Source organism: Pelophylax lessonae, assembly GCF_965119305.1.
Source record: "Pelophylax lessonae genome assembly, chromosome: 12".
Taxonomy (NCBI): Eukaryota; Metazoa; Chordata; class Amphibia; order Anura; family Ranidae; genus Pelophylax; species Pelophylax lessonae.
The window spans coordinates 87074616-87099932 of record NC_138779.1 but is presented as its reverse complement, the minus strand read 5'-3'; the positions used below and the strand labels follow the sequence as shown (position 1 = coordinate 87099932).

Sequence of the window (25317 nt, the reverse complement as noted above, 5' to 3'; positions counted from 1 at the left end):
ATTTGAGGGATTTGAAGGATACTAGGATGGGTGTTTTCTTTGAAGGGGTATTGTGTTGGGGGGATTTGGGGGATGGGGGCAAAGATTTGCACTGGGAGGGGGGGGATTTCAACAAGGGGGGGCAGATTTGTACTGGGAGGAGGGGGAATTTATGCTTAGACGGTAAGCATGCACAATAGTGCTCAATTTTTCTTTGGGGGGGATTCTTGGTGACACATAATGCTCATACATGTTGGGGGCCCAGTTTGGCATGTTTGCCTTGGGCTCTAGATGACCTTATCCTGGCACTGTATGTATGTATTTATCTAAACAACATTTCTGACAAACACATGGCATCAAAATGTTTTCATCGTCGTCCATTTGCAAAGATAAACTATTTTTAGTATATGTTTATGGAGATGTAGTATACAGCTGTTTTAGGGTTTTCATTAGTTTGCAGAAATGTAAATACCTTTTATCACCAAGGAGAAATTGCCGTCTCGGAAGGCACTCGATGACACCTGGATACGGCCTTGGTTATATCCGCCATATAAGCGTTGCTCTCCAGCAGAAAACATGTCCAGCAGTCGCTCCCCACGGTAGAACCCCTGACTGCTAATCAGGTCCCAATGAAGAACGCGTTGCCTGTCTAGAAGGTTGTCCTGTGTCCATACCATACGATAGCTCTGACAAACCAGGAGGGCCTGTGAGCCGGTATATGCACTGATGTTATTTACAGACACCACCACACTCTCTGGGTTCTGCTGGCTGGCGGGCACTGTGGGAATAAAGAACAATATGTCAAAGGCTTTGTTAATTATTTTTAGTAATATGCAGGATTGGTGTAGTGTCAACACAACACCTACAATAAAGAGAACATTTGTGCAGTATCGTGCAGTAACCCACACTAACCAGAAGTTGGCAGTGACACATGTTCTATGTATTGACTAATAGGATTGAACTTTGATAAATGTAGTCAAGTATTATGCACCTGGTGAATTATCTTTCCTATTGTGCACCACGCATGCTAGTTTTGAACAGTTTAAGGGGTGTCATTTTCATTTCTTTTAAAAAGTTATCTACATTCTATATGTAGCATATATATATGCTTGGCTAGGAGTGGAGAGTGGGAGAAACACTGGCTGCAGCTGCTCTCTGTGGCTGCTGTCCTGCAGTGCTGAACTGCATAACAACTGTGTCAGTGAGAGGAGGGAGCTGCTGAGCAGGAAGAGTTCAATGGACAGAGTCAGGCAGCACTACACTGTGGGAACTGTAGTCCAGAGGAGAGACTCTACTGTAATTAAGAGCTTTTGAACTGCATTTCCCAGAGGAGAAAGGAGTAGGGAAAGAGCTGCATTTTCTCAGGCTGTATGGGACGACACAGCTTCCTCTTACCATGTGGGAGCCCAGAGAGTGCACATCCCTGTCTGCTGTGCACCGTCACTGCTGCATATTGTGCTCTAAGCGGGATCCGGAGTGCTGAGTTTGGGGGTGCTGACAGAGTCACCTGGGTAAGCTGTAATATCACTGGGATTGGTGAGCTGCTGATGTGGGCTTTTACTGTATGCTGCTAGAGACATTGAACCCCCTTAGGAACTGATCATACAGCCATCTAGTAGCCTTACTGCTTCCTGAACAGTCTTGACTGGGACTATGCTCATGTGCACCAATGGTACAATTGGGCCCCAACACAAACCGGCTGAAGATTTAGGACTATAGACTGCTCCTGTACAGCTGCCACACAGAGACCTTCACTTATTGGCTATGCTAAGAGGTACCTCTCAGGGGACATTGCACCATATCCTAGCTATCCCCCTTGAATACACTCTAGATGAGTTATAGTATTATTATTCACAGTATTACCATTCACTATTACTATTCACATTCACTATTGCAGTCATGCTTATATGCCCTGTTTTTGCTGACTTTTGCTGATTCATTAGCTAATTCTAATGTACAATATCAAATGTACAGATCTCTATTCTAAGTTACTTTGGCATAGTGATTATACTGTCTAGCAGACTGTGCCTGAACCTACCTTCTATATGCTCAAACCCCCATTTACTCGAACCCATACCAATACACTGATTTAATTTACCACTAAATGGTCTTCTGTCTATATCCTGATACCAATTCATAGTTGAGTTAAAGCTATCCACACTTGTGTTCCTTGAAGGGCGTGCAGCAACTTTCACACCACTAGGTGTGCCAGAGGGGCTGAGTTTGGACTTGGAGTCACAGCACAGAACAGAGAACCCTATTTACTAAGCAGTTCCTTCAGGGGTAGCGCTGCATATAGATGAGAGGTTCAGGCTAGATCTGAACTCCTAGATAAGCAAATATTGTGCAAATATAAGATCCGGTATATTGTTATTTGAATCTTGATGTGCTTTGTGTATTTCCTCCAGATTTGTGCAGTAATCCAACATGAAAATTTGCCTGTAGGAGCTTCCTGTAATTAGGACCGGTCACTGGTGCTCTCTCTCCTTGTGCAGTGTAAATGGTCTTGTATCTGCCCCTCTCCTGTAGTTTTCTGCAGGCAATAGGGAGTTGGGTTTACTGGTTCCCTCCCACAGTCTTGCTCTCTGCACATGCTATGTGCAGCCCATTGATGATGTCACTGCTACTTTTACAAGGAAACATCTAAGTTTACAAGGGCATTTGGTGAGCACAAAGTCGACTTAAATTCCCTGTAGCCTTTAAGAAATACATTTAAATGAAACAAGCAAAACTTCTTTGGTGTTTACATTTCAAGATATCCTCACTAGCAATATTCTTCAAGAATTAGTCCCTTTAAAAGTGGTATTAATCCCAAAACTAAATATGTAATATATTGCAGCTTACCAATCATTAGATGTGGTGGCTGCATTCGGTTTTTTTTTTGGCTTGTTCCCCTTTGTTTTTACCTGGTGATCTGGACAGTAACACTACTCCTGTATTAGAGTGCCTCCACTCTGCATGAGGAGCTCCTGTAGCAACTTTGGACAGCAGCATTCTCAGTCCGGAGGGGAGGGGAGTGTTAGATGTACTAGCAGATTTAGATACACTAACAAACTGAAGCCAGACTCCAGTTAACACTTTATAAGCAGTTACAACAGTTTATTTTCCTTTTGGGAAAAAAAAGGTTTTATAGGAATAAAAGCTGACCATTGTAAGCACACCTGCTAGTGTTATATGGTTTGTATCATCTCTGTAACTGATACATTCTGCTGAAGAGCTTGTTCTTTTGAAAAACAACAGACTTACTGGCTGAATCACCAGATGAAAATAAAACAGAAAAAAGCCTAAAAAAGAAAATGAATGAAGCCATGATCAGATATAAAGTGTTACTAAACCCACAACAGTAAAATCAGTCTGTATATGCAGTAAAGCATGCTTGTTATACTCACTGTGGAACCTAAGGGGCTAATCCTCTGCATTGCATAAAAAGGCTGTTTGATCTTGTATGCACAGATCCTCCTCTTCTTCCACTGACTCCAAAACAGGACTGGATAAGACAGAGTTAGTGGAGTCAGGCTGCACATCCTCAGTCTGTTGTGTATTGCTAGAGAGATTTTTGTCTTGGGGGGGGGGGGGGTGAATGTGATCAGCACAGGGCCAATCAGCACTGCTCGGACAGAGGGTAAGGGGCCCTGCATCCTGATAGGACTGCCAGTGCAGTATGAAAACTCTTCCTACAAGCTTTAACCAGGCACTGATAGAAGTCACAAGACTGCTATATACTGCTGATGAGAAAAGGTATTTAGCAGTTTATATTTACTAAAGTAATTACATTTCCATGTTCTGTGTACTGTGGGAGACCAGATATGTAGTGAATGCAGGGTCCTGGGTTTAGTAACACTTTAAGAAAAGCTGCAATATAATACCTTTGATTTTGGGTTTAATATCACTTTAAATATCACATATATTTTATCCTTCAGCACTCACAATCATAAATCACAATAAGTGATACTGTATCCCAAGGTGTTCATAACCATGAGTATAAATTGAAATTGATACACGGTGTAAATTCAATTTTGAAAAATAAACAAAGATAACATATAGATTAGCCTTTTTCAACCAGGGTGCCTGGGTTTCTTCTGGAGTGCCTTGGTAAAATGCCTAAAAATTGCCACAAAATTGTATACATGATGGTGTGTGGATGAAACCTGCCTTTTAAGCCTCGTACATATGATCAGATTATCGGACGATCTTTTGTCCGTTTTTTGTTGGTTGCTAGTCTTATGTGGAAAGTGAAGAGGTTACTTTCATACGAAAATTCACGTACGACAGAATTCAACTTCAGAAGAGATGTCATGTGTTGAATTGTTTTGTATGCGTTCTTTCGTTTCTGAGCATGCCTAGTCTTGCTCTTATTATTTTTTTCGGACGAAAACCGTACTAATTAAACGAAAATGGGGCGTTGTGTTGACGTCCGATAAAAATTTTATAGCCTGCACATCCAGTTTTTGTCGTCCGAAAATTCATAATTGGCTGTTGAAAGCAACATACTAACGATCCGAAAATGGGCAGATCCTTCGTCGAACGAAATTTTACTTCCGATTTTCGTATCGTGTGTCCGGGCCTTAAAGCGGAGTTCCACCCAAAAGTGGAACTTCCGCTTTAGGTATTCTAACCCCCTGACATGCCACATTTGGCATGTCATTTTTTTTGGGGGGGGGGGGAGCGGGTACCTAGTTTTGACAGGTACCCGCTCCCACTTCCGCTCGGAGCGCCGCGGCGCCCTGAACGGAAGTTCTCCTCTCCCCCTCCCTCCCTGCAATCTTCTGGGACATGTCAGAGGTCCCAGAAGATTGCCGGCCAATCAAGACGCGCAGCGCGACTCGCGCATGCGCAGTGGGTACCCGGTTGTGAAGCCGCAAACTGTCACAGCCGGGTGCCCACAGCAGTGATGCCGGCGCCGCCGAGACCAGAGGGAGAGGATCGAGGCTTCGGGCTGCCGCATCGCTGGACCGTTGGACAGGTGAGTGAAATGGCTGGAACTCCGCTTTAAGTTTCACAAAGCCACAGGTTTTCATTGTACACCATTACAGCCTTTCCTAAGGACCAATGACATGATCAGTTGATAAGGATGTCAGTTGCCTGCATATCATCCTTGTTTGACCCTCCCTTGCCCCTCTCCATCAGCTTTGGGGTCTCATTGACTGAGTGATGGAGAAAAACTGAGGGAGAAGAGAAACAGTGGAATACTAGTCAGTACCAGTTTGCAAAAGTGTATTTGTTTGGAAGAATAAATCCCCTTTAATGTTGGGTCCCCTACGTTTGTTGATATTGCTGCATTATGTAAAACTATTAGAATACTTATTACATTGTAGAATGAGGTGCCTCAGGACTGTCCATAATTTTGGAGGGTGCCCTGAGATTGTCTATAATTTTAAAGGGTGCCTTGACTGAAAAAAGGTTGAGAAACACTGACATACTGTAGATACATAAGAAATGCTGTAACATTTTATTTAGATATACTCTCCCTTCTGCTTCTCTGGAAACAACTGGCAGTCACCCAGGGTTAGGTGATTACAGGGTTCACTCAGTACACGGAGGGCCCCTGTTATGTATTAATAAGTCTATAAAAAACAGGCAAATACAAGATTGGAAGGGTCTAGAGGGGCACGATATTGTAGAGAACCACAAAAACTGGCAAATAAAAGGTAATCAAATACCAAGGGGAATATAAAGCATGGACAGTAGGTAGGTATACTGTATTAAAAGAATATGTAATAATGGTGAACTTGTGCTTTAAAAATAGGAAGACATTACAGCTAGAATTTCACATTTCAGTGTTATGGAATGTAAGACTTGCAGGTGCCAGTGGATGGATTTCCTATTATCATAACTCTGCTAAATTCCAATATAATGTCTTCATCATTGGCTGGGAGGACAGAAAACGAAATTAAAGTGAGAATAAAAATAAGAACTTCTAAATGTTTTAACATTTTGTTAGTTTTAGAACTCAATCAAGATCAACACCTCAAGAAGGTCTACAAGGATCTACAAGGGGACAAAATAAAACACACTGGACAACTCATTAACTCACATGGTGATATACAAAAAGTCATGGAGAAATACAAACAGTAACTAAAAGAGTTTGAAAGAGTATGAACTTCTGTCTATGACCCATTTGAAGAGAATTCCCCTCACGGATTGTCTGGGTGACAGAGACAGCAATTAAAAGGAAATATGAAAGAGAACACAAAGAAAACCTTTTTATGTAATATGTAAAGACTTAGCACATCTATCAAGTTTTTTTATTATTGATCAGACAATACCCTCTCTATTTAAAAAAAAATGGTGATAGTTATCAGGTCAGGCTGATCAGTTACTGTCCAAATCCAAGACGTGCCTATCTACATTTTTGTTTTCGATAACTGTGGGATCACCTTTGCAGTTTGGCTTATTTTACACTCCTATATTTTGTATTGACTTTGAATGGCATCTTATGTCATATTGCTCTGTTTTTGTGATCCTGTTAAGAAATAAAGAATTATAAAAAAAAAAAAAATCATTTTTGGGAGAAGTTGGGCCTTAGGATTTAGGGGCCCTTCTATGCTTCTAGGCACATCATTCAACTATGTTTTCTGTTATAGTTTATTAACAGACTGCCTTGACATCTCAATGTCCAACTCTTCATGTTTTCATGCACTCTTCATGCTTCACTCTTCACTTTTCATGCACTCTTCATGCACTCTTCACTCTTCATGCACTGGCTTGGGAAGGCCATTTCATAGAAGGAAATTTTGGCCAATGTCAGTTACTAACTAATACAAATATTTTTTTTAATCCAGAAAATGAATCAGCCTGCCTAGTGGGATGAGGGTGTTTTATTCCCTTTGAAAGGCAAAGCCTGACCACAATGATTTACCTTCCTCTAGACCAAAACCTCTAGCGTTATAAAAGGTTGACCTTGGTAGACATACTTTATGTCTTTAATAACCTAATTTGTATCTTTCATTAAACCTGTGCAACTATTTAAAAAAAATAAGAGGGAGAAGATGGAGACTATGTTCCCCAAAACACAGTCTACCGGCGGGGGGGGAACAAAAGACAGTGAATTTGGACTTTCTAGGTACCCCAAATATAGTAGTCATCTATAGCAAACATATTTATAAAAATGAAAAATGTATTCAATACATAGCATAAAAAGTCATAAAAGACAAAGAGGAATTCATTCTCAAGAAGACATAGAATTCATATCAGTTAAACCGGTTATTGCACTTAAGACAGAATGTGACAAATCCATTGGAGTATCTGTTGCCTCGACATGTCTAGTCTGCTTGCTCAGGAGGATTACAGTATACACACATACTAAGGATATAATGGCAAAATATAAGCTAAATGCAATGCAAGGTAGATATAATAAAGACAATGAAGAAATGTATATATATGTATATATATATATATATATATATATATATATAGAGAGAGAGAGAGAGAGAGGGAATATTTCGGCTCACCTAGAAAGACGCATCAAAACTCCCTGACCGGACAGCAACTTAGCACTAAAAACTCCCCCCCCCCCCCCCAGCGAACGCGGGGGACTGTAAATAAGAAAAGTAAAAAATTATAAAAATAATAATAAAGTGCAGCTAGTAAAGTATCATTTTCAACCCTTTACTAGCTGTACTTTATTATTATTTTTATAATTCTTATAAAAATAAATATTCCCTCTCCCCAAAAAAATATATTTTTTCCCCCCTTTCTTTGCTGATTTATATACTTGTTATATATAGTTTTCTTTATTGTCTTTATTATATCTACCTTGTGTTGCATTTAGCTTATATTTTGCCATTTTATCCTTAGAATGTGTGTATACTGTAATCCTCCTTAGGAACCGTACTACAACCCCCAAACATGTCGAGGCAAGAGATACTCCAACGGATTTGTCACATTCTGTCTTAAGTGCAAAAACCGGTTTAACTCAGTTTTTGTATGATATGAATTCTATGTCTTCTTGTGAATGAATTTCTCTTTGTCTTTTATGACTTTTTATACTATGTATTAAATACATTTTTCATCTCTATAAATTTGTTTGCTATAGATGACTTCTATCTTTGGGGTACCTAGAAAGATCAAATTTACAGTCCCCCCCCCATCCCCCACGATAGGCTGTGTTTTGGGGAACACAGTCTCCATCTTCTCCTTCTTATCTTTTGATCTCAACATGGATGCTGGCACCTAAATTACCCATTATTCATTACTTGGGCTCGCCTTTATCCCGTGACACTATTTGATGTGTCCTTATCACATGAACACCTTCAATTGATTTGACTGGTTTATAATTTTGTTGCACTGTGATCTTTGAGTAGTTAGTTGCTTATTAACTTTTAGCAGTAGGAGATCTCAAATTACCAGATTACTTACAATAGGTTTGGGTGGCCCACAGTTCCACCTGCATGAAAAACTGAAGTATTGAGGAGGTGGGCTGTGTTCCCTGTATGAATTTCAAGCCTTTTATTTCTATCATACAGGTTTTTTAATAGTTTATAGCAGCCTTTCTCAACTATTTTACCTCACAGGAACCCTTAGAATAATTTCTATGCTTTGGGGAACCTCTGCTGAAACCAATTTATTGAGGGTCGTTGGGAAAAATGCCCCTTACATTGGTGGCTATTGGGAGGAATACCCCCCATACAGACAGCTAAAAAGATCATTGGAGTGATGCAGCTGACTATGCCAAGTGGTGCTGGCCCCAAGACTATGCAGGTACCATCAGCTGGGAAGTCAGTCAGCCTCAGCTGGAGAAACCCCTAGCAACCTCTGGAAGAAACTGGTTGAGAATGGCTGGTTTAAGCATGCAAAGTATTTTATAGATGGTTCTTACCTGAGTATAAATGAACAAGCTGACCTGAAAAAAAAAGCAAAAAAGCATTAATTTAATATCGGGCAGAGGTAAACATTTTCGATTTATGTCTTGTTAAGCTACATCCTTTACTTGGCTACATGCTTTTCATAAATATGACAAAATCTGCCCTAACAATGCATTCATCAGTACCAACTTTGTTCAACATTAATCAGGGTTAGAATTTGTACTCCTGTAAATGAATGAGCCTAGTCTGTTTTTGGCAGTATTCACTTTTGAGGCTACTTTCACACCTAAGTGTCAAATTTTTAACCGTTTTTTTTTTGTTTTTTTTTAAGTGTTTTTTTTTCAAGCATTTTGGAGCAGAATTACACAATTTTGCAGCTTTGGTCAGGTATTTTTTTCAGATGTTTTTCTTTTTTTGTAATTATTTTATTTAGCCATAAGTTGCAATATACATGCCAAGACAAAAGTGATGCAAAATAAATTTAGATAGGAATGCTGGTACCATTAACAACATAGGAGCCACACAAGCAGCTCAACAAATCGGAGCATATACAAGACAACAAGTTCTATGTTTGGCAGATATAGACATAACTGAGAGAGCGTAGTGGAAGACATCCCCAAGAATCCCAACATAAATAGAAGAGCCCCAGCCTAGTAATGCAACCTTGTGGGATATAGAGTGTAAAAGTACCAGGGTCAGGGGAGATCCCCTGGTGGCCAGTATAGCCCAAAAAGGGAGTAGGGTCTAAAAAGATCTAATAAAGTATATACTGTAATAGCAGTAAAAAAAACTGCAGGAAAAAATTTCCAAACTGAATGGTGTGACATTTAAAGGGGGAACAATAGAACGGGAGGGAATGGGAAGGCAAGACAAGAAGGGGAGAGGGGAGACACACATAGCAGAAAATGACGGGCACAAGCCCAAAGTAAAAGAAAAATGAAAGTGACAAGAAAAGCTGTGGAGCAAAACTAAGAACCAGAAGAGAGAGTTCTCCCACCCAGAGCCTCATAACAAGCCCCCTGGTGATCCTAGAAAACCAGAGAGACATCAAGGGCTGGTGTACAGACCTCCAGCACAAGGGAATGCATGCCTTGGCCATGATTAGTAGCTGAATGGTAAGGGAGGTCTTGTATTTTTAGGTGGGCCATGAGGTGCACCAAGCATGCCGCAGGGTTATCCACTAAATCCACATTAGTCACGTGTTTGATAGTACTAGCTACCTTGTTCCAGAATGGTTTAAGTTTCGGCACTCCCAGAAAATGTGCAACATTGAGCCTTGGCCAACATTGCATCGCAAGCACAAGTCAGGTACCTGCGGAAAAATAAGGTGTAAGGTCATGGGCACCCTATACCACCTCACCAGGAACTTATAACTGATTTCAGGTGTTTTTCAAATAAAAGATGTGACGTGCTGCTGAAAAAGAGGTGGAGAGTTGCTGTTTGAGCAGAGAACGCGCAACAAAATGCTTGAAAAAACGCTCATGTCGCTCTTTTCAGGCATTTCATTTAAAGATTATGGGGACGAAACCACTCAATTCTGCCTGAAATGTAGCTCATATATTTATTGAAATTTCTGTGAATGTGGCTGACGGCTTGTAGTTCTCAATGAACTGCCAGCATGCGTGGTCTAGGTAGTTTATTGATTCTTCCTGTCATTCAGTAACTGCCTGCCCATACAAGGTACAGGCAGACAGCTACACTGACAGTCTGCAGGTGACTAAGATTGCACCTGTGATCTGCTGATCACGAGTGCAATATTTTACAGGCTCCTAATAAAAAAATAATAAAATGCAAATTGTTTTACTTGCAAAAAGATGTGCATTTATTAATATTTTTTTTAAAAGGTAAAAAAATCCTTTAACGACATTTGGATATGGTTGTGGGACTATTTCATTGAGCAAGGATTGAGATATGTGGGGGTAAGTATTTAAAGGAAATCTGTATTGCAGAAATATGGTGGCTTTCATTGCTGACCTCTCCTTCTGAAAAATGTCAGTTCCCTGGTTGCTGTGCTGAATCAGTAATCACAGTACTTCCTGAGTCACTGACCTGAAAAAAGCTTGCATATAAGATTATTTCTGAACTTTCTATGGCTTTCCTGATTTGCATGCTTGCTCCATTCAGAGTATTTACAGTATGTCAGAGACAGCCCTGCAATCAGGCGTTTCAGTAGGAAATCAGCAGTGGAAGACTCCATATTATTCTCAGTATGGATTTATTTTAAAGTATGTCTGGGCAAAAGGAAAAACAAATGCAGCACATCTATGCAAGCCATCCATATTTCTCCACATTCTGTAGCCTTAGGCCCCATGCACACGAATGATGAGATTCTGAAAATATGCTAGGCATAAAATTCTGGGAGTTCTCCCACACATGGGGAGCTGCATTCAGCTTGCCAGACAAGTTAAAGAACAAATCTAGGCTTGGTATATTTGTACATAGTTACATTGGTCTAGCTTGGACCAGGGTAACTATGTATATACCATACCTGGCTGATGTCCTTGGAAGCTGGAAATCACTGAAGTAGACACCTCTTCATCTGTGTGTTGGGAGATGTAATTCTGGAGGACATGCTGACATCAATAGGGAAGTAAGAATTTTACCAGCCTGGTAATAAAAGTGGTTTGTTGGTACAGGAACGAGGTAAAAAAAAACATAAAATGCTAGATGTCACTGTAGGGGGTGTGATGGACATTTGAGAGTAATTGGTGTGGAGGAACTTGAGTGCCCTTGACCACAACCTCATTGAACACCTTTGTGATGATTTAGAATGCCATATAGCAGGGGTCACCAAATGTTCTAAACAAAGGCCAGTTTACTCTTCCTAAGAAGCCTGACTGTGGCCAGTGTGTGTAAACTAAGTATCAGGCTTGGTGGTCAGTGGAAGAAAAAAAAATTACATAGCACCTGTGGCCATGTAGTAGGAGCAATAGTGTCCCATCATTGGTATTAATGCCAGGAATAGTGCCCCATTTTTGGTGTCAGTGGGGACAATAATGCCCCATTATTGGTGCCAGTGGGAGGAATGGTGCCCCATTGTTAGTGTCAGTAGTAGGAATAGTGCCCCATTGTTGGTGTCAGTGGAAGGATGAGTGTCGTATTGTTGGCGTCAGTGGAAAGAATAGTGCCCCATTGATGGTGTCAGTGGAAGGAATAGTGCCCCATCATTGGTGTCAGTAGGATGAATACTGCCCTATTATTGATCTCAGTGGAAGGAATGTTGCCCCTACATTGGTGCCAGTGGGAGTAAAAGTGCCCCATCATTGTTGTTACTGGGAAGAATTCTGTCCCACTATTGGTGTCAGTGGAAGGGATGATGCCTCATTTTTGGTGTCAGTGGGAGAATTAGCACCTTGTATCAGTGGGAGGAATAGTTCCCCAAGAGCCAGATAAAAGTGAACAATGGGCCGTAGCTTAGAGACCACTGTCATATAGAATACCTAACAAAGTCAGAGTCTTGTTAACCTTGGTGTTTCATATGGGAAAGTTAATTTCATTTCCATCTTAAAGATGTGGCTGGGTTTAAGGGAAATGTTTGGATTTGGTCACAATATTGTGGAAAAGCAGAGGGAGGAATGCATACGATATGTTCCTACTCTATAGCAGCTGCTCTGTAATTATCATTTCATTGGCTTTATCTGCAAAATGCTTACAGTGTTGTATCACAAACCCCAAGAACACCAACGTATAATAACACAGAGGTAACTTGTTATTTAAGCTATTCAATGTGGGTAACGCACAGCTAAAATGATGTGTACAGCTCGAAAAGGACGTAAAGAGAAGCATTACAATCACATAAAATACTATGTACAAACAAAATCCTATTTCAGGTTAACATAACTATATACAGTATATCACAGCTACTAGTGTCATTGCTTATTTCAAGACAGGTAATTATTTTCCCAATGCAATCTGTACAGTGGAGCTGCCATATCTACTTATCCTCACAGTACATAGACAAAGTTTACTTCTTTTGTTCACGTTGCCCTCACTGCTTCTTTGGGACTTCAGGTAGATAATTTGCTAGGGAGGAGAAGGCTTTCTACCAGCGGCGGCTCGCGGGTTCTCCAGCGTGGCGGCGAGTCCTCTATGTCCTCCTAGTTCCTGCCTCCTCCCCAGCCAATGGCATGGGGTTTTCCTTTTGGCCAATCAGGAAGCGCGTATCGGACCCGCTTCCTGATTAGCCAGGAGGAGGATCCGCGTGACAATAGCAAATTTTCATTCGCTATTGTCACACAATGGGTGGGCTCGGGACGCACTGCTCTGCGCCCTGGGTCACAACTTTTTTTTAGCCATGTGAGAGCCTCTGGCTCTAATCACATGGCTAAAAAAAAAGAAATCCCATTGTACTCCATGCGTCCAGCGCCCCGCATGTAGATTAAGGGATGGGGGGCGGCGCCCCTGCGCCCCCAACACACTGGTCGCCACTGCTTTCTACATGACCTGAAGACCAAGTGTTAAGCTGTAAGTGGGATGTCCTATTAGCTTGGCATTATCTAATGCTGAGTTGAAATCCCCATTACGTTATATTATAGCTTACAAGTCCTTAGTGTCCATGCACACTGGCTTAAAAATCGCAGCTTCTACAAGAGTTTTCTGTTTTGCCTGTAGAAGCAACTCAATGTCATCCTATGTGTCCATGCACATTAGGACAATCGGAGGCATATTTTAGGCTCAGCGTTTAGAGGCAGACAAAAAAACCATCTGATTTGCGTATTTGATTGGATGAGTTGAGCTTTCTGTGTCATGCCAAACTCGCTAAACTGTGTACAAAAACGCTTTATATGAGCCTTTTCTTCTGCCAAGGGAACTGGAGTTTTGTTTTTTAAGCCCAGTGTGCATGGAGCCTTAGATGTGGCTGCAGTGTTTTTCATTTTTCAACAAGTAGAGAAAATACATGTTGATCTTTTAAGAAATGCAGTGACCTTGTCACTTTCTGTTGGGTGAACAGAAAGCAAAATATTCTTATCTTTCCTCTGTAAACTATTAGTCCCATCAGCCCCCATGTAATAGGGATGAACAAAGACAGACATGTTTAAAGTACAGGCTGGGAAACAAGCATGGCTTCCTCCATAGATATAGTGGAGGAGTGAGCGTAACCATTTAGGAAACAAAAGTGTGTTATTTGCAGGATTATGAGGTGAAGATAAAGAAAAAAAAAATAAAATGAAAACTAATAGGGGCACTCATCTAAGATCTGTTTTAAGAGATTATGGGAAGAGCTGTTGCATCAAAGATCTGACTCTAGAATTTTGGGGTAGAGTCTCCCTCTAGCCTTTTATATCTCATGTGGGATCTACAATTGCAGCTCCACTTACCTGTCATTATCAATAGATCCCACTGTGATGATTTGAATTAAATTTGATTTTACATTCTACAGAATTTCAGCAGGTGGCATAATAGTTGCTCACAGAGCGGAGGAAAAGTAGAGTCTCCATTAGGAGATCTCGCCTCCTCAAAAATAAAAGAAACTAGTGGTTAAAAAAAACACTACCGGTTTTTTCCCACATTTTTAATGGGGACAATTTACAGTTAATTTAGAGTCATGTCTTCTGTCTCACAAAACCTGTGGTTGTGAGGTGTGTCACAGTAATACCTGCAGTGTTATCCTAACTGATTAGTGAACCAAAGGAACCGTTATTTCTTCAGAAAGTTTGCTATTTTCTTTTCACTTGAAAACTGAAATGTGGCTAGAGTGTAACCATTCTGTATACACTCTTGTTGTTCATTGGAGCAGAACTCCATTCACCAGCTATCTGGTCACTAACTCTGGCCCAACGTTCCCAGGCTTATGTATCTATTGGCCAGTGGGGCCACCCATCATAGTTATAGGCTAGTAGTAAAGCACACGAGGTCCAGAAACCAAACTAGGAAGCTTATCAATCTTTGCATTACCCAACACCTTCGGGTTTTGAGGGAGACACAGGTTTGAATTTTTAGCACCTGCCAAAAACAGAAATATCAATTCTGGATTGAAAAAACCATTAAGCTGAATTAAATGTTGTATAAAGACATTACTACTGTTTGTCTAATCTTTTACTACAATGATCTTAGATAAACAGCCGCATCTGTAGAGCCCATGCTGGTTTCCTGCCTTCTTCTGCTGTAAACATGTGACCACATGGACCTTTACAGTGAAATACACAAACTTATGTTTTCCCATCAGGGAAAATCATGTGAATACATGAAAACATTTCCAGTTACAGCCACATACATTAACAATTGTTTTTACAGATGGTCATTTTTTTTAAGTAAATCTAAACCCTCAAACCCTTTTTTTTAATCATTTTGGATAAAGTAGTGAATGTTAAGAACTTCTGTCAGATTTATATTTGGTCTCTGTGACCTGTTGGGGAGATTTCTTTTAAATTCCTGACTTGGAGACACAACAGGATGTGAAAGAAGATCTCTTCAAAGGGAAATCTCCTTTTAGACAGTTGTCACCAGAACAGGTTCCCCCATTGGAGGAAGTTCCCTCACCTAAGGTTCTGGTGGCAATTGTAAAATTTTGAATACCTCTTCAATTTTTGTCCAGGGGATAGTGATCCCCAGGATACAGACAGCAACAAACACCTGACAAAGGTGCTAACCCTTACAATATCCCAAAAAAAAATTGTATTTTGATTTACTTTAAATTGCTGATAATCTGCAGCAGACATTGTGCTGATGAACCGAGCTAGAACGTGTAGACGCGTCTTATTTTTATGGTCAAGGTAAACACAGTTACAGACACTTGCATAACATTGGCACTCAATATAACCTATACAGAGCAGTTAATGACTCATACCTCCAGCTGTAATGAAGATAAACACCTACTGTCGGTAACTGGTGTTCGTTCCATCAGCAGTATGAATTGTGTGATAAACAATTTAAATTGAGAGCAGATGGCCATAAAAACTGCTTCTAATAAAGTATATTTTTACTGCCTGCCTGTTGGTTCTGCCGTAAACCCTAAGAGTTCATGGTACCCCCCTCACCATCATGAGTCTAATTTTACTACACTACAGAAGCTTTTTCAGTCCTTCCTGTTATGATCCCTATTTCTCAACAAGTCCAGGTGGATTAACATATAAAATATATAATTCCTTTTGTACATGCACAGACTTGCAATTTTTTATCCAAATTTATAGTTCCTTAACCCCTTTCTGCCCAGCCTCGGTGTTGCTTTAAATGGGTCCTTACGCCCGGGGGCAGGACAGACTTCTCGATCACGTGACCACTATGATTGGCTGTCACCACTCTGCTGGGAACATGCAGTGAGCACATTCGCAGCACAGAAACTTTAGCTGTTCATGGAAGCATATGTGCGGTGTGTGGGCCACCACGAGTCTGGAAGCACACAATATACTGTGTGTATATATATATATATATATATATATATATATATATAGAAAGTGCTACAGGCACTTCAAAGAGTAATGTATTTGTGTGTATATATATATATAAATAAATATATATATATATATATAGAAAGTGCTACAGGCACTTCACAGAGTAATGTATTTGTGTGTATATATTTATATATATATATATATATATATATATATATATATATATATATATATATAGAAAGTGCTACAGGCACTTCACAGAGGAATGTATTACATAATCCTATAGGACAGCCTTCCTCAACTAGGGATCTGTAGAACCCTAGAGTTCCTCCAGACGTTGCTAGGGTTTCCTTGAGAAATGATCAATTTCTAACCTCAGATATGTATTAATTGACACCATTAATCATTTATGTATCTGTAAGGGTATTCTTCCAACTACCACCATTATAAGGGTCATTCTTTTTATTAACCACCAATGTAAGGGGCATTTTTTCTATTATCCACCAATGTAAGGAGCGGTCTTCTAATGGCCACTATTGAAAGGAGTATTTTTTGCACTGACCACCAGTATAATGGGACCCTTATCCCACTGACCATCAATCTGAGTGGGACCAAGTAAACTGACTTGTAAAGAAAGCATTTTACAGAGCATCAATGTTAGGGGGAACTATTTCACTGACTATATATTTAAATGAGACATTTCTCCACTGACCTCCAAAGTAAGTGACTCTAAAATATTCAGTTTGTTTTTCTGGCATTTAATATTATTATTCACAATATTTCATTATTCTTATTGTTATTATTGAAGACAGTTTTGCTGTACAGAGCAGCCTCGTCTGTTAAATATGCTAAATATACCACACATCCTAAAGTGGTTCTAAAGCCCGAAAGTTTTTTACCTTCACTTTAATCTATGCATGAAGGTGAAAAAATCCTTCTGTGTGTAGCAGCCTTACCTGAGCTTCCTCTCGATCCAGCAATGTGCACGACAGCATCGGCTCTCTGGGGACTCGCCTTCCTCATTGGCTGAGACAGCAGTCACAGTCAGACAGCCAATGAGGAGAGAGAGGAGTCGGGAGCCAAGCCACGGCTCCTTGTCTGAATAGATACACAGAGCAGCGGCTTGGGACTGCACCTGCTTGGGTGCCACCATTGCAAGCTACTTGCTCTGGGGGCACTCGGCAGGAGGGAGAGGCCAGGAGTGCTGACAGGGGGCCACAGAAGAGGAGGATCGAGGCTGCTCTGAGCAAAACCTCTGCACAGAGAAGGTAAGTATAACATGTTTGGTTGTTTTTTTTTTTTTTTATTTTTGCCTTTACAGTAATATCAGTAGCTTTTGTTTATTCCTATGTCTCGACTTACCGTTCATGCTAATGTATAGTAAGCTGTAGATACATTAATTATTAGTAACAAAAGTTACCTCTCCCTATTGACCTACCTACTTGAATGGGGTTGTTCTCCAATGCTAGATTCTAGTCATTTATATAGCTCCTCCAGGTTAGCCATCACAAACTCATCTGGTGTTCATTCAAGTACTGGGTGCTCATACCTTCACATATCGTGGTTTGGGTGAGGGTATATTGAGTTCTGGGTAAGCTGTACTGAAAAAAGTCCATGAAGGACTGAACTGGCAAAACTTCCTTTCCCAGGCACATAGCAATGTCTTCCTTTCTTGGGCACAGAGCAATGTATTCTGATTTGCGCTCCCACTTATTATGTTACATTACACTGGCATTTTCCTATTGTACATGTTCATTACACTGTCACTCTAATGCTTCTCTGTTCAACCTTCCTCTTCTACTCTGTTATTTTTATGTCGCAGGAACTTCTTATGATTTGCTTATAAAATACCATACTGAGATTTAGGTCTTTTATTCCAATATTCAGCTTTATTTCTTTTGTAGCCTGCAGACATTCCTCTATCTAGTTAAACGCTTTCAGCATCAGATCGGATCCTAATATTGGAGTGTATTTTAGACTGTTATCTGCATTTTTGTTTTGCATATTCATTCATGCACTGAGATTCAAAGTGCCAAATCTCTGCCCACGGGGAATGCAAGACACATACGGCCCTTATTCTTCATGAAGAACAAATGATACCATTTAGGATGACTACATGGCCAAGGAATTAATGGGTTCGCCCAGCAGTTATTAGCCAAACACCTGACATTCAAATGTCAAAGTAGTTTGAAGGCTCAGTAGAGTATTTGCTCGAAGGATTTGTCTCTTTTTTCAACCTATGTAACTTAGGGCTGCCACCTTTTCTTCAAACCAAACTGAACACTTTAGTGGTGTGCTGCATTTTCTTTCTTTTTTTGTATACAAAACAAATGAAAACAAAATGTAGTACTAATAGATAAAAAAATCTGTAAAACCATCTTTTAAAAATTGTGCTGCACCAAAACGCTTGGTATTTGCTTACTATACGTTTTGCAGCAGGTGAATGAGCTCAAAAGCATGGTGTGTGGTTGTGTCATTAAGACTAAAGGCCCGTACACACGATAAGAAAATCAGAAGTCAAATTCCATCCGACAAACAATCTGCCGATTTTCGGATCATTGGTATAGTGCTTTCGACAGCCGATTATGAATTTTCGGATGACAAAAACTGGATGTGCAGGCTATAAAATGTTTTTTTGTACAGGAACACGACTGATTTTTGTTTAACTACTTCCGGACCGCCCGTCGCAGATTTACTGCAGTAGGCAGCCTCTCCTGCGTGAACCGACGTAGGTCTACGTGGGTCGCGCGCCTGCAGCCAGGGGGCAAGCACGCCCCCCCTACCGGCAGCGCGCTCCCGCCCCTACTCGTCAGCGGGGACTCCGATGCACGGGGCAGGCGGCTCCAATTGCCACCTGACACCCGCGGACACTCCCCGCTGAGAGAGAAGAACGGTCAGCTGTTGTAAACACAGCATACCGTTCTTCTCTCTGGAATGATCACAGAGTGCCTGTGATCCTTCTATGTAGGATCACAGGTCTCTGTGATAATTTCACAAGCCCAACCCCAATACAGTTAGAATCACTCTCCTAGGCTCACATTTAACCTCTTCCCTTCCAGTGTCATTAGTACAGTAAGAGTGCATATTTTTAGCACTGATTACTGTAGTAATGTCACTGGTCCCCCCAAAAGTGTCAAAAATGTCAGTTAGGGATCCGATCTGTCCGCTGCAATGTCGCAGTCCTGCTAAAAATCGCAGATCGCCGCCATTACTAGTAAAAACAAAAACAAAAAAAAACAATAAAAGTGACATAAATCTTTCCCGTTTTTGCGCAAACCAAAATATGCTTATTGCGATTTTTTTAACCAAATGGGAATGTTATATAGCAAGTGATATATAATTGAGAATTATTGTTGTTTTTTTTTTTAGAACTGTCGCTATTTTTTTGTTTATAGCGCAAAAAATTAAAATCGCACATGTGATCAAATACCACCAAAAGAAAGCTCTATTTGTGGGAAAAAAAAGGACATAAGTTTTATTTGGGTACAGCGTCGCACAACTGCGCAATTGTTCGTTAAAATAACACAGTGCCGAATCGCAAAAAATGGCCTGGTCATTAAGGGGCAAATCCTTCCGGTCCAGAAGTGGTTAATTAGTACAGTTTTCATCCAAAAAAAATCATAAGAGCAAGACTAGACATGCTCGGAAACTAAAGAACACATACAAAACAATGCAACACATGACATCGCTTCCGAAGTTGAATTCTGTCGTACGAGAGTTTTCGTAAGAAAGTAACCTCTTCACTTTCCATATGAGACTAGCATGCAACAAAAAACTAAAGAAAATTCATCCAATAATCTGCTTGTGTGTACGAAGCTTTAATGGCACCACTGTACACCTGAAAAAAGATAATAGGATGCGCTAGCTCAGAAGACAGATTGCTGCACTTAGAAATCCTTGAATACTAGGAGAAAACGTGTTAAAAAAATATATACAAGCCAGATTTCAAAAAAGTTGGGACACTGTACAAATTGTGGATAAAAACAGAATGCAATGATGAGGAAATTTCACATTTCAATATTTTATTCAGAATACAACATAGATGACATATCAAATGTTTAAACTGAGAAAATGTATCATTTTAAGAGAAAAATAAGTTGATTTTAAATTTCATGGCATCAACGCATCTCAAAAAAGTTGTGACAAGGCCATGTTTACCACTGTGTGGCATCCCCTCTTCTTTTTATAACAGTCTTCAAACATCTGGAGACTGAGGAGACAAGTTGCTCAAGTTTAGGAATAGGAATGTTGTCCCATTCTTGTCTAATACAGGCTTCTAGTTGCTCAACTGTCTTAGGTCTTCTTTGTTGCATCTTCCTCTTTATGATGCGCCAAATGTTTTCTATGGGTGAAAGATCTGGACTGCAGGCTGGCCATTTTAGTACCCAGATCCTTCTTCTACGCAGCCATGATGTTTTAATTGATGCAGTATGTGGTCGTCTGGCATTGTCATGTTGGAAAATGCCAGGTCTTCCCTGAAAGAGACGACATCTGGATGGGAGCATATGTTGTTCTAGAACTTGGATATACCTTTCAGCATTGATGGTGCCTTTCCAGATATGCAAGCTGCCCATGCCACACGCACTCATGCAACCCCATACCATCAGAGATGCAGGCTTCTGCACTGAGCGCTGATAACAACTTGGGTTGTCCTTGTCCTCTTTAGTCTGGATGACATGGCATCCCAGTTTTCCAAAAACAACTTCAAATTTTGATTCGTCTGACCACAGAACAGTTTTCCACTTTGCCACATTCCATTTTAAATGAGCCTTGGCCCAGAGAAAACGCCTGCACTTCTGGATCATGTTTAGATATGGCTTATTTTTTGGCCTATAGAGTTTTAGCCGGCAACGGCGAATGGCACGGTGGATTGTGTTCACCGACAATGTCTTCTGGAAGTATTCCTGAGCCCATGTTGTGATTTCCATTACAGTAGCATTCCTGTATGTGATGCAGTGCCGTCTAAGGGCCCGAAGATCACGGGCATCCGGTATGGTTTTCCGGCCTTGACCCTTACACACAGAGATTGTTCCAGATTCTCTGAATCTTTGGATGATATTATGCACTGTAGATGATGAGAACTTAAAACTCTTTGCAATTTTTCTCTGAGAAACTCCTTTCTAATATTGCTCCACTATTTTTCACAGCAGCATTGGGGGAATTGGTGATCCTCATGACTTCTGAGAGACACTGCCACTCTGGGAGGCTCTTTTTATACCCAATCATGTTGCCAATTGGTCCTCCAGCTGTTCTTTATATGAACATTTAACTTTTCCGGCCTATTATTGCTACCTGTCCCAACTTTTTTTGGAATGTGTAGCTCTCATGAAATCCATAATGAGCCAATATTTGGCATGACATTTCAAAATGTCTCACTTTCAACATTTGATATGTTATCTATATTATATTGTGACTCATGCAGCCCCAGACCATGACACTTCCACCATCATGCTTGACTGTAGGCACACTTGTCTTTGTACTCCTCAGCTGGTTGCCACTACACACGCTTGACACCATCTGAACCAAATAAGTTTATCTTGGTCGCATTAGACCACAGGACATGGTTCCAGTAATCCATGTCCTTAGTCTGCTTGTCTACAGCAAATTGTTTGCGGGTTTCTTGTGCATCATATTTAGAAGAGGCTTTCTTTCTGTGACAACAGCCATGCAGACCAATTTGATGCAGTGTGCAGCGTATGGTCTGAGCACTGACAGGGTGATTCAGCCCCCCCTCCCCCTTCAACCTCTGCAGCAATGCTGGCAGCATTCATATGTCTATTTCCCAAAGACAACCTCTGGAAAGGACGCTGAGCATGTGCACTCAAGTTCTTTGGTCGACCATGGCGTGGCCTGTTCTGAGTGGAACCTGTCCTGTTAAACCACTATATGGTCTTGGCCACCGTGCTGCAGCTCAGTTTCAGGGTCTTGGCAATCTTCTTATAGCTTAGGCCATCTTTATGTAGAGCAACAATTCTTTTTTTAGATCCTCAGAGAGTTCTTTGCCATGAGGTGCCATGTTGAACTTCCAGTGACCAGTATGAGAGAGGGAGAGCGATAACACCAAATTTAACACACCTGCTCCCCATTCACACCTGAGACCTTGTAGCACTAATGAGTCACATGACACCGGGGAGGGAAAATGGCTAATTGGGCCCAATTTAGACATTTTATTTTGAGGGGACAGCAAATTTACACTGTTATGCAAGCTGTACACTCACTACTTTACATTATAGCAAAGTGTAATTTCTTCAGTGTTGTCACATGAAAAGATATAATAAAATATTTACAAAAATGTAAGGGGTGTTCTCACATTTGCGAGATACTGTATCTACTCTTAATGATATTAAACAATTGCCTCTGCATTCAAATATTACTGGTTTTAGTAATAACTTAGGATTTAAGCTGTCAAGGGCAGGTGCAGACCGGTACAGAGCCCAGTCACACTCCTGTCATAGATGATGCAAGTCTGAAAAGTACGGTCACTAGAAACTTTATTGGAGAATGCGCAGGTAGAACATGGTTCTGCAATGGGGTTCTGTCTGAATAGTCTTCAATAAAAATTAAATAAAAATAGAATTGTATTATTCTCATAATAATTATAAGCAGATGTGAAGCAGGGAGTGTAGATTCTGGAGGAGAAACGGAGGAAGGCAGGAATTAGCTGCCGGAGTCTGCCGACTGCTGAGACAAGATGGGGGCGGGAACGAGCATGGTGCCGCAGCTGCAGGAGAGGCTAAAATTAGAAAACAGAGGAAATGTAAAGGGCAACAAGCCAGGAGTGGGAACCCAAATGTCAGGACAGCTAGGGTCTCAAATCCTTGGACAGGAGTCAAATTTGAGGTTTTAGTCTTGGCTCACACTGTCGTGGGTAGCTGCGGGTGCAGGAATCACACCTGTTCCTGTGCCTGCAACCACCCACAGCCAAAACGTGTTGCTGTATAAAAATGCGCAGGGCTGCCATTCATTCTTAATGGCACCCCCACGCATCCAAAAACGCAGTGCGCCTGTGGGTGCGGGAACCGCAGAGAAATTGCATGGTGCAAAAGCACCTTGCAATTTCCTGGCGGCTGCGCTCTTTTAAATGGAGCAAGAACCTTTTTCTGCATGAAATGCAAGCACAACAGCTCATTCAAATTAATGGATTGCTGTGCTTGAGCAAACCTGGCCCGAAGACCCGTGACAGTGGGAACCAGGCCTAAGACTAAGGCCAGGTGAGGAGGTAAAGTTTTAGTCCAAAAACAGGTTAGGTTAGTGCTGGGAGGCTGAAGAAAGAAAGCCAACCCACTAAAAACAGCAAGCAAATGGTAGGCTGCAGGAATTGCCTCTTAAGGGCTCATTCACATAGGCATCTAAAACAACATATTTAGAAGCATACAGTATATAGTTTTATACACATCTATATGCAGGACAATAGGAATCAATGGGGCCACACAGACAGCTGTGTCAACAAACAAAACATGCTTTGCCTGCGACAAGAAAAAAAGGTCAAAGCTTTGCCCGGGGCCAGACTTGTATAAAGTACTCGAAATTTCTACTTGAGTAAAAGTACAAGTGCTCGATCAAAAAGTGACTTAAGTAGAAGTGGAAGTGCTCGCAGAAAAAGTTACTTAAGTAGAAGTACTAAAGTATTCAACATTTTTTTTACTTAAGTATTGCAAGTAGTTTTTTCAAAAAATTTGTTACTTAAGTACTAAAAGTAAAAAGTACCAGTAGTTTTGAAAAAAAATTTCTACTCAAGTACTGAAAGTAGAAGTAGAAGTACTGTGTTATGTAGTTATTAAAGAAAGAAGTCAAAAGTTTGAACATCATATTGTTTTTTATTATTTCAAATGATTTATTCAAATGATTAACCTGTGTTTGTTAGTAGTTTCTTGATGCACTTTAAGCGCTGTAGCACCATTTATTTGTTTGTTTCATATTTTCTTTTTATTGGAAAGATTTGGTATAGCAGCTTTTATTATACACAGCCTTTATTTTCGTATATGCGCTGATTTACAAATTACATTATACACATTTTTTTGAGCTTTATGCAACCTGCCATCTACTGTTCTGGCAGTGGTAATTTTTTTAAAGTAACTATGCAGCACAAAAAAAAAATATCGGAGTAGAAGTATCGAAATCCTCGGAAAAATGTAGTGAAGTAAAAGTAGAAGTAGGAGAAAAAAAGTCTACTCTAGGAAAGTACAGATACCGCATTTCGGTACTTAAGTACAGTACTTAAGTAGTTCTACTTCGTTACTATACATCTCTGCCCGGGGCCATACATATCTACAGATGTATATACACATACACACAATTGTCAATAAAAGAACTGTACACATTAAAACGTGCATATTTTACGCAGGATCTTCTGTTAGTTCGGACAACAAGAACCTGGGTTCCATGCAAAAAATATGAATATATCCATGTAAATAAAGCCTTAAAGAGGAAGTAGTCAATCACAGGGTAGCAGAAGGTGCGGGCTGTAAGGCTCCATGTATGACTCCAAAGTTGCGCCGACTATGGAGTACAACTTTGGTGCAACTTTGGATGGGTGCAACTTGGATACGACTTTGGCTTTGACTAGTTTTAATGGACATCTGTTGCACACAAGTTGTGTTGTATGACTTTCATGCAACTTCTGAGGGTTAATATTGAAGTCTATGGTCCTCAAGTTGCATGAAAGTCGGACCAAAGTAGTGCATGAACTACTTTGAAGTTGCTGCAACTTTAAGTTGCGCATTTATGAATGGGTATCATTGGAAAACATGGGAAACGACAAGTCGCAAGTGTGAAAGGGGCCTTAAGCGTATCCAAACTCTAAATGTAATATATTGCAGCTTACCAATCCTTAGATGTGGTGACTGCATTTGTTCTTCTATTTTTTCCCAGGTGATCTGGCCAGTAACACACTTTCTGTCTTAGGGCCTTTACACATGATCAGAAAATCATACGAAAAATACCACTTTCGAAGCAATCGTACTAGAATCTGATCGTTATTACACAGCTTTCAAGAGCCAATCATTACAGTTCATGCGAAATTATCCGATGGGACAAGCAAGAAAATTTTTCTTGTATGACACCAGATCGTACAATTTTTGTTTAATCAGCACAGTTGTCCTCTGAAAATACAATACAAATACAATAAAATACATTACATCACTTCCGAATTTTCATTCTGTCGTATGAGATATTTAGTAACTTTAGTAACCTTTTTTATTTTG

General features: G+C 40.4%; 1 protein-coding gene across 1 annotated transcript in view; it reads right to left on the bottom strand.

Annotated features, from left to right (window-relative positions):
- The window catches only part of MXRA8 (matrix remodeling associated 8), a gene marked incomplete at its 5' end in the record, with an annotated part of 75198 nt that overhangs the window by 23571 nt on the left and 26310 nt on the right, over positions 1-25317 (bottom strand). Inside the window, 2 exons of the mRNA XM_082274660.1 lie at positions 452-757; positions 8798-8821. Coding sequence (XP_082130786.1) covers positions 452-757; positions 8798-8821 — 330 coding nt within the window. The remainder of the gene's footprint in view (positions 1-451; positions 758-8797; positions 8822-25317) is intronic.